Here is an 8,815-nt window from a genome sequence, read left to right on the forward strand (position 1 = left end):
GAAGGAAGATTGAGCGATATACTTCCATAGTGATACCGTCCTGGAAACCCAGACTCAATGGCAGTGAGTTTGGTTTTTTTTTTTTTTTAAATGGTGAGCTGGGGAGAGGCCAACTCGTGGGAGCCTGTGGGCAGATGCCGTTTGTGCAGGAGGGGAGGGTGATACCTGGGGGAAGCAGAGTCAGGGCAGAGGACCTGCAGTGAGCCGGCCAGGTGTGGAGGACTCAGGAGGAGACGCAGGGGGCAGGGAGGGGCCGGAGCCTGTGGGGACCACCGGCAGGCATGCTTTTTGCACCCTCCCCACTTGCTCCCCAGGACCTGGCTGGTAGCTGGGTCTCGGGTTTGGTGGCAGTTGGAAGACACTTGCCTCACTAGCCCCAGACATTCGGGGCCCACCATGAGTCCCGTTCGTGGATACAGAAATCCACAGCATGTAGCGCACTCCCCACCCACAACCCCACTGCTGTTTCCCAACCCTGCCAGGTGGACTCAATCTAATGAGGAAACCAGGCTCAGACGGGGTAAGGGCCTTGTCCAAGGTCACACAGCTTGCAGTCAGACTGGGCTTTTTCTGGAAGTCTGTGTATTAACTCTTGAAAAGCCCACACTTTAGGGCCCAGGAACTCCCATTGTAGTGAATACCCTGAGGACAGATAGAGCAGCACTATTTGCCAGTTGCCGGGGGTCCGGCTCTGCCGTGCAGTCCCCATGCTTTCCCTAGCTCTCCCCGCCAGCCGCCACCTCAGATCAGACGGGGGACCCTGCTGAATTTGACGTTACTCAGTGGAGAAAAACAAACTCACCAGGATTCCCTCAGTAACCGGGAGTGAACTGGGGAGAGCCCAGCGCCAAATCCCTGTCCCCAACGGGACCAAGCCAGGGGAAACTGGGGGCCTCGGGACACCTGGGGCCTGGGAGACAGGGACAGGGGCCTAAGAAGGCTTGGGGACACAAGAGAGGATGTGAGGGGCTGGGTGAGGGGGGAATGAGAGGGAAGGGACATGAGTAGGGCGGGATGGCATGACAGCCCGCCGGGAGCGCCCTTGGAGACCCACAGGGAGTAGGGGTGCAGCGGTGTCTTCAAAGAGGGAATCCCACTGCTAAGTGGCCCAGGAGACCTGTGGTTAATTACCCTGTGCTAGCTGCCTCTCGGGAGTGAATTAGCTCTGAGCTGGGCACAGAGGGAGGGCGTGGCCAGGCCCCAGGGGCACCAGCTGCTGGGCTGCAGCGGGGAGGCCGGGCGGGGACCACAGACAAGGGGCCCTGAACCTGCTCCGGCTCTGGGTTCTGCGGGGGGCGGGGGAGACACCCTAGCAGTGTCCCTGCGCTGTGGTGTAGAGCCACCTGGTGACATGACGGCGTCCCTTCAAGACCCCTGGGTGGAGCCGGGGGGTTTCCTGTCCCTTCAGCTTGGGGCTGCTGTCTAAGACAACAGCCTGTCCTTGTTGTTAGGTGCCAGCCAAGCAACCCCACGTCCAACAGAACTAAACTCTGCCCGCGCCTGGGCCGGCCTCACAGTCCTTGCTACACCTGAGCTCATCTTTGCAGCCGCTGTGTCAGTCCATCTCGTTGAGGGCCTTCCCCTTTTTCCCTGACCCTCCACTTTACCAAGCGTGACATCCTTCTCCAGGGAATGGGCCCTTCTGACAACGTGACCAAAGTCGGTGAGACGAAGTCTGGCCACGCTTGCTTCCAAGGAGCGTTATGGCTGCACTTCCTGGAGGGCAGATTTGTTTATTTTTCTGACAGGCACGGTATTTTCAGTATTCTTCACCACCACAACTCAAATGCATCAACTCTTCCTCCATCTTCCTTATTCCTTATTCAGCTTTCACGTGCCCGTGAGGCAACTGAAAACACCTTGCATGGCTTGGAAGACACGGGCCTGCCTGCTCAGCGTCCTCAAGGGCCTCAGACCCAAGGCCAAGCTCCACTTCCGGCCTCCAAGGGCCTCCGGTTGGCGGCTGTGGTCCCTCAGGGCATGGCGGTGCCCGCCCCTGCTCCCGAGGCGCGGCCACCCCCAGCCCGCTCGCTCCCTGTGCTGCCGCGCTGACCTGCCCCGCGTCCTCCCGCAGGCGCCAAGGGCATCGTGAGCAGCGGCCTGATCCCCTCGCTGGTGTGGAAGCTGCTGCCGGAGGAGGAGGGGATCCAGGAGCTCATCCTGGACACGCTGGCCCTCTGCCTGCAGGAGGAGGCCTCCGAGGCCCTGGACAGCCGCATGGTGCCCTTCCTCAAGGAGGCACTCCTGAGCCCCAATGACAGGATCCGAAGCAAGGCCGCGCAAGCCCTCATGGCTGTCTGGTGAGGCCGCCAGCACCCCGCCACCTGCCTGGTAGGGCTGGGGGAGCCGGGACGGTGGCAGACCCTCTCCGCTGGTCTGACGGTTACTGGGTTTGCCCAAGAGTGCCCTGAAGCGCCCATGTCCCGGGAAGCCTCTCAGTCCCGGCCTCACGAGGGGTCCGGTCATCCTGCTTTCTGTGAAGAAAGCCCACACTGAACAGCTGCGGCTGGGAGCAATGATTCCCAGTGGCAAGGAGCCCTGGTGGTGCAGTGCCTAAGGCATTTGGCTGCTGACCAGAAGGTTGGTGGTTCAAACCCACCAGCCACTCTGCAGAAGGAGGATGAGGCAGTTTACTTCCATTAAGATTTACCACCTCGGAAACCCAATGGGGGTCGCTGTGAGTTGGAATAGACTCCATGGCAGTGGGTGGGGTTTGGGCTTTGGTTCCCTGAAGGCAGACAGCCTGGGAGACCCAGTGGGGGTGGCTGTGAGTCAGAATCGACTGGACGGCAGTGAGCTCTTTCAAAAGTGCTTGGTACGTGCTAGGCAGTTAGGGACACTCAGGGAGCCCACCACCCTCATTTTACCGTTGTGTGTCACTTCATCATTAGAAGTGACCTAAATGAGGGGCCACCCTGGATAGCTGGTCCCATCAGTGATGGCTGGTTTCATTCACCCCTTGCAGCTCTTGTTGCTGAGGTAGAGTCAAATGGGCCTCCCTGGGGTTTGCACTGGGGGTCTCTGTCCCCCATTGGCTCGAGTTCCTGTGACAGCTCAGGGCTCTGAGTGGTGGGACAGGACTGAGGGGCTCCGTTAGCCACGCTCTGCCTGAGACAGCTGTCTGGCTTCACGGACCATCTGGGTGTGCCACTGCCGAGCCTAAAACCACACCCTCGAGTCCCTCTGCACCAGGTGCCACACTCTGTCCAGTCTTGCCCCACAGGCATGGCCCCCACAGAAACCCTCCCCTGTAGGTCCCCCTGGGGCCACCCAGGGCCAGGTCCCCAGAGCCTGCACCGTCTGCTCTCTGCCCAGTGTCCCTCTGGAGGGGAAGAACCAGGTGTGGCAGTATGACGTCATCCCCATCTTGGTGCACCTGCTGAAGGACAACACGGAGGAGGTGCAGGCCAATGCTGCTGGGGCCCTTATGTACGCGACCGTGACCACCGAAGGTGAGGCAGGCAGTCTGGAGGCGACGCTCTGGGGTCGGAGGGGCAGCAGGGCGAGTGAGGGCCAGGGCCGAGGCTCTCGCAGCGTGAGCCCTGGGGCTGCTGTAGTGGCTTTTCTTCCCTGGCTCAGGGTCCAGGTGCTTCCCTACCCACAAAATAACCCTCTCTGCTGGCACTGAAGTCTGTCTTCCTTCTCTTTCCTGGCCACAGTGCCCCCTGGTGGCTCCTCACCAGCCACTCATGCTGGGATCCCTGTCCTCACACCATACTCTTTCCTGGACTTGAACCTTTTCCTCTGACCCAGGCTGGTCAGAAGCCACAATCCTGGGACTGATCACAGGCCACCCAAGAGCCTGTTCTGCTCAAATCTCTGCAAATCCCGGGCCCTTGCTTCTTTTTACTTTCTTATTGTGGAAACATACATAACATGGCATTTGCCAGTTCAGCGCCTGTTCTGGTCCCTAGTGCCACTCTGACAATTATAAACTACAAATGGGATGGCTTGAAGAAAGAGGAGTTTATTACCTTACAGTTTGGAGGCTTTAAGTCCTAGTTCAAAGTGCCAGGCTCTAGGGGCTGGGTAAAAGCCCTTCAGCCTTGGGCTTCAGCTCTGCCTCCTGCTCCCAGCCCACTGGAACTGGAGGCATTTCTTCACTCAGCTGCTGGCTGCTGAGGCTGACAAGCCCAAGGTAGACTCAATGCGCCGCACAGCTGTCACAGGTTGTCACATGGCAGGCCATTAATTCAAGTCCATTGGAAGTCCCAAGATAGGCAGAGTATGGCAGGCTGCTGAATGGCTACATACAGGGTTCAAGAGTGCCATAAACTAGAGACTATCCCTTACATACAGGACAGACTTCTCCTTAAATACAGGAAGCAGACCACATCCCTAAGGCAGCTACTCAGCTGCTTGTGGTAGATCCCACCATGGAGTTGATGGCCAGTCTCATCATGGGGAATAACTACCACCAGCTGCCCAGCCACTCAACCAGGCCCAGCCAAGCTGACACACAAACATAACTATCATGGCGCCACTCATGTCTAACCAGTGATACCAATCCCTTCAATCCTGTGCAACCCTCACCAACATTTGCTGTCAAATTTTCCATCATCAGAAATGAAACTCACTGTGACATCACTTTGCTCCGTGTAGGGGGTACAGATTCCCTACCACTGCCCCTGGTCACCCAGCCCTGGCAAATCCTGGGCCTGGTTTCCATGCCTGGAGGCTGGGGCATTGCATCCCCCTATGACCCATGTACTTCTCCATCAGGGTGTCCTGGGGGACCGCTTGGAGTGTTGGAGGGCTCTGGGGACCACAGCCAGAGACAGAGGCCAGGACCTGGGGATGTGAGGGTGGCTTCCAAGCCTTTGCCTTGGTCAGACTCAGGGGCGTCTCGGGTGTGGCAGGAGTGGCAGTGTGCGAAGGGTGGCACAGAGGACTGGTGGGATGTGATGGGGGCACACAGCGGGGCAGACATAAAGGACAAGGGGCATTGGCAGCAGCGTCAGGGGCCATGAAGCCGGTGAGTGAAGGGCTGAGTGTTCAGGGCAGCCAGGAAGCCTTGGAGGGGGAGGGCGAGGGGAGCTGCGAGCCGGCGGCAGGAGACCGGGCTAAGGCAAGCCTTCCTTCCCCTCTTGTGTCACCTCTGGAGTGTGATGAGGTGACCCCCCGTGGGATTTTGTGCCTGGCTTATAGTGGGTGCTCAGGAAATATCTACCATGTAATGGATGATTGGACCCGCATTTTTAAGGACCATTTGGTGGCCTTGTGAGGACTGCATGGTGGTCTGGGGCACGGTGGGGAAGAAGCCATCACTGGTTGGTGGCTGAGGAGGACTGGGGATGGTGGGGTCAGCCCGGGGACGTCAGGCCATGTGTGGGCAGCCAGGGCGCCTCTACTGCGCCATTAGGAACTGGTGTTGGTGGCCCGCAGGGAAGTACGCGGCCCTGGACGCGGAGGCAGCACCCCCACTGCTGGACCTGCTGTGTTCTTCCACGAGCAAGGTGCGCCTCAATGCCATCAAAGCACTCACCATGCTGGCCGAGGCCCCCGAGGGCCGCCGCTACCTGCAGGCCCACGTGCCCACCTTCCGCGTTAGTGAGAAGGACGAAAGCCCGGCTGTGCGGCGCGCAGCCCACATCGCCATCAAGGTCATTGAGTGGAAGCCCTGAGCCAGCCCTCGGCTTGCGGGGCGGGACTGCGCCATCACACAGGCCTGCCAATAAACTAGCTGAGCTCTCTTTCATGGGTTGAAATGGCTTCATGTTCCTGGAGTTTGGGGCTGTCTCCTCTCTCTCCTACCAAAGGGCAGATGCCAGGACCAGCAGCCAGGGCCAGCAGGCGAGGGCATGTGCCCAGAGCCAGGGTGTCCAGGGAAGGATGGGTGGCTCTGGGGGTGAACACTTTCTGCTGGGGTCACAGGCCTGGGGGCCACGAAGCCCCTTAGCAGGTAGAGTGCAAGGGCTGAGCCCTCAGAGACAAGGGGGTGAGCCCGGGGAGTGGGGCTGGGAACTAACCCAGCTGGGCATTTGCTGGACCAGGCCTGTGGGTATGGCTGGCATGGACGTGGCAGGCCCTCCCACAGAGTGGCAGGAAGGGACATCAAGGGTTCGACCCTATGTGGGGTCCTTCTGCAGGAGTAACGTTCAGGACAAGGAGCTGTGGTGGCGCAGCGCATAAGGCAGCTGACTGCTAACTGGAAGGTAAGAGGTTCAAACCCACCAGCTGCTCTGCGGAACGAGGACAGGGTGAGGTGCTTCCATAGAGATTGACAGCCTTGGAAACCCAGGGGAGGTCACTGTGAGTCGGGAATGACTCGATGGCATGAGTTGGGTTTGGTTTCATGTTCAGGACAGGGCTAGCCTTCTAGTGTGTCTGCTAAGATTTTTCTCCAAAGCAAAACAGTTGCCCTGTAAGAGCCGGGGCTGGCCTGCGGCAGGTCACAGTGCTTTCTGTCTCCTCCCCACCTGCCTGTCCCTAGGGCAGCCGCACAGTGAACTGGACAAGGCCGAGAGACAGAGGGCTGAGGGAGGTGGTGTGCAGGGAGCAGAAGGGAGCTGAGTGACGAGTGTTGTGGGGTGCTGATTTGAGCTCTCAAAGAATATAACACCCAGAAACACATTGACAAAAGTGCAGGACTTGCTCGGTGAAAACTCCCCAAATTAGTGAAAGACATGAAAGGCATAAGCCACTGGAAATATATTGGGAACGCCGTTAAGACGGTGACGTGTGTCTTCAAGCAACTCAACACGTCTGAAAGGAAGCCCACCCCTCCTGAAGCTGCCTTTTGTCCGTGGGGCCTGTCTTCAGAGGTGGTGCACCCCTAGCCCTCCCCCCAGAGATGAATCAATCCCCATGTCCTGTTACTGCTCTTACTGCCAGTCCCCTTCTCATTCCTCTCTGCCACCTAGTGTGCCTACTCTTACTCTCCAACTGAGCCCTGGTTGTGCTGTGATTGAAGCACTGGGCTGCTAACCAAAAGGTTGGTGGTTTGAACCCACCATCCACTCTGCTGGAGAAAGATGAGACAGCCCACTTCTGAAGACAGACAGCCTTGGAGACCCTGTGGGGCAGTTCCAGTCTGTCCTCTAGGGGCGCTGTGGGTCAGAATGGACTCCAGGGCAGTGGGTGTGGTTGGGGCTTTGCTTCTGTGAAGACTGACAGCCTTGGAGACCCTGTGGGGCAGTTCCACTCTGTCCTCCAGGGGCGCTGTGGTCAGAATCAACTCCAGGCAGTGGGTGTGGTTTTGGTTTCTGGTATTCTCAGACTACCCTGGTGGTGTCCTGCCGCTCAGTCATCTTCCCACTGAGCAGCTGACGCCTCACTTCCTGCCTCGGTCCCCCGGGACTTATGAGGCCCGGCTGGTTGTCCTCCCCTCCCATGGCTCCCCATGCACGTGCCGTGTCTCAGAGTCCTCAGATACCCTCCCACCTATGCCCTGCCACGCGGCTCACTGACCTCCTCCTCTGGCCTTGGGGTGACCCTCCCTGGCCTAAGGCACGTGCAGGGCTGGCATTAGGCAGGGTTGGCTCGGCCCCCTCCCGTCCTCACAAGCTCCCTACCTTGCTAACCCTCACTGTGGATCATGTGAAACTCAGGCCCTGCTAGTGCCTCCCGCCAGGGCTGGCTCTATGGCCAAAGCCAGAGAGTGAACGCAAACTTGCCCTGTCTGGGGTGAGCGGCAGGCCACGCTAGGCTATTGCTCTCCAGGGGGTGGTTCCCTTGCACCCTGTTCACAGCTGTCTCCTTGGTGCTGACACGGGGCTGGCACCCAGCTGAAGGACTAAAGGGGGCTGTTCATGTGAGCCCCCCTCCTGAGTGAGATTTCCATGGTGCCGGGTGGGCTCCAGGCATTTCCTCAAGATGCTAATTGCTACTTTGGTCTGGGGGTCAGGAGGAGGTAGAGGCGCTGGGAGCCTTTGCAGAGGTCCCACCCAGGATGGCCTGGTCGCTAAAGGGAAGGGGACCCAGTGGGAGGTCTGTCAGAGCAGGGACCACTGAGCCACCCAGCTGGCCACCCTCGGCCAGGCGGGCCATGGCGCTGCACTCGGACAGCTCTGCCCCAACTGGCCTAGACTGGCCCGGGACCGTGTAGCCTCCCACTGTGGGTGGGAGAGCTCACCCAGCACGGGAGTCCCACAGGCAGGGCCACACCGTGCAACGTGGGGCACAGCCCACCGTCGGAGGGGAGCTAAGACACTTGATGGCAGCAGACGGTCCTAAGCAAAACCCCACCCACATCTGGAGATAAAAAGCCACCATCAGACATGAAGGGAGGGTCTGTGTTTAGTCAGCAAAGCCAGGGGGAAAAGGTGACTCACTCTGTGGAAGGACAGAGGTTCTGTCTGCGCAGCCAGGGGCAGCCACAGGGGTCACTCCCGTCCCTTCTGCACCCACCTGCAGCTGGCAGCGCTGCAAGCGGACCCCAGCACCGTGTCATGCGTGTGGCCCCCGGCCCACTCCACAACTCCTGCAGGAAGCACCCTGATCCCGGCGGGGCGGTCCAGGCCCTGCCCGAGCCACCTCAGAAGAAGCAGATGTAACCCAAGAGCAGCAGGATGACCAGCAGCAGCCTGCTGGCCCCGATCAGCTTCCTCCCGAGGGGGGTGTTCAGCATGTCACGTTGATTCAAAATCTTGGAGACTCGCTCTCCGGGGTCCAGCTCTCCGGGGTCCAGCTCTCCGGGGGTCAGCTCTCCGGGGGTCAGCTCTCGGGGGCTCAGCTCTCCCGGGGTCAGCTCTCCGGGGTCCAGCTCTCCGGGGCTCAGCTCTCCAGGGGTCAGCTCTCCGGGGGTCAGCTCTCGGGCGCTCAGCTCTCCGGGGGTCAGCTCTCCGGGGTCCAGCTCTCCGGGGCTCAGCTCTCC

General features: G+C 59.7%; 2 protein-coding genes across 2 annotated transcripts in view; one reads left to right on the forward strand and one right to left on the reverse strand.

The window, feature by feature from the left end:
* The window catches only part of RSPH14 (radial spoke head 14 homolog), a 75,270-nt gene extending 69,646 nt beyond the window's left edge, over window positions 1-5,624 (forward strand). Inside the window, exons 4-6 of the mRNA XM_042783209.1 lie at window positions 2,075-2,300; window positions 3,316-3,452; window positions 5,386-5,624. Coding sequence (XP_042639143.1) covers window positions 2,075-2,300; window positions 3,316-3,452; window positions 5,386-5,624 — 602 coding nt within the window. The remainder of the gene's footprint in view (window positions 1-2,074; window positions 2,301-3,315; window positions 3,453-5,385) is intronic.
* Window positions 5,625-8,476: 2,852 nt separating this feature from the next.
* Window positions 8,477-8,815, reverse strand: part of LOC103211456 (sodium/glucose cotransporter 1-like) — a 92,424-nt gene continuing 92,085 nt past the window's right edge. Inside the window, exon 15 of the mRNA XM_007957404.1 lies at window positions 8,477-8,811. Within this exon, the coding sequence (XP_007955595.1) occupies window positions 8,477-8,811 (335 nt within the window). The remainder of the gene's footprint in view (window positions 8,812-8,815) is intronic.

Source organism: Orycteropus afer, unplaced genomic scaffold, assembly GCF_000298275.1.
Source record: "Orycteropus afer afer isolate SDZICR_OR568_19922 unplaced genomic scaffold, OryAfe1.0 scaffold00744, whole genome shotgun sequence".
Taxonomy (NCBI): domain Eukaryota; kingdom Metazoa; phylum Chordata; class Mammalia; order Tubulidentata; family Orycteropodidae; genus Orycteropus; species Orycteropus afer.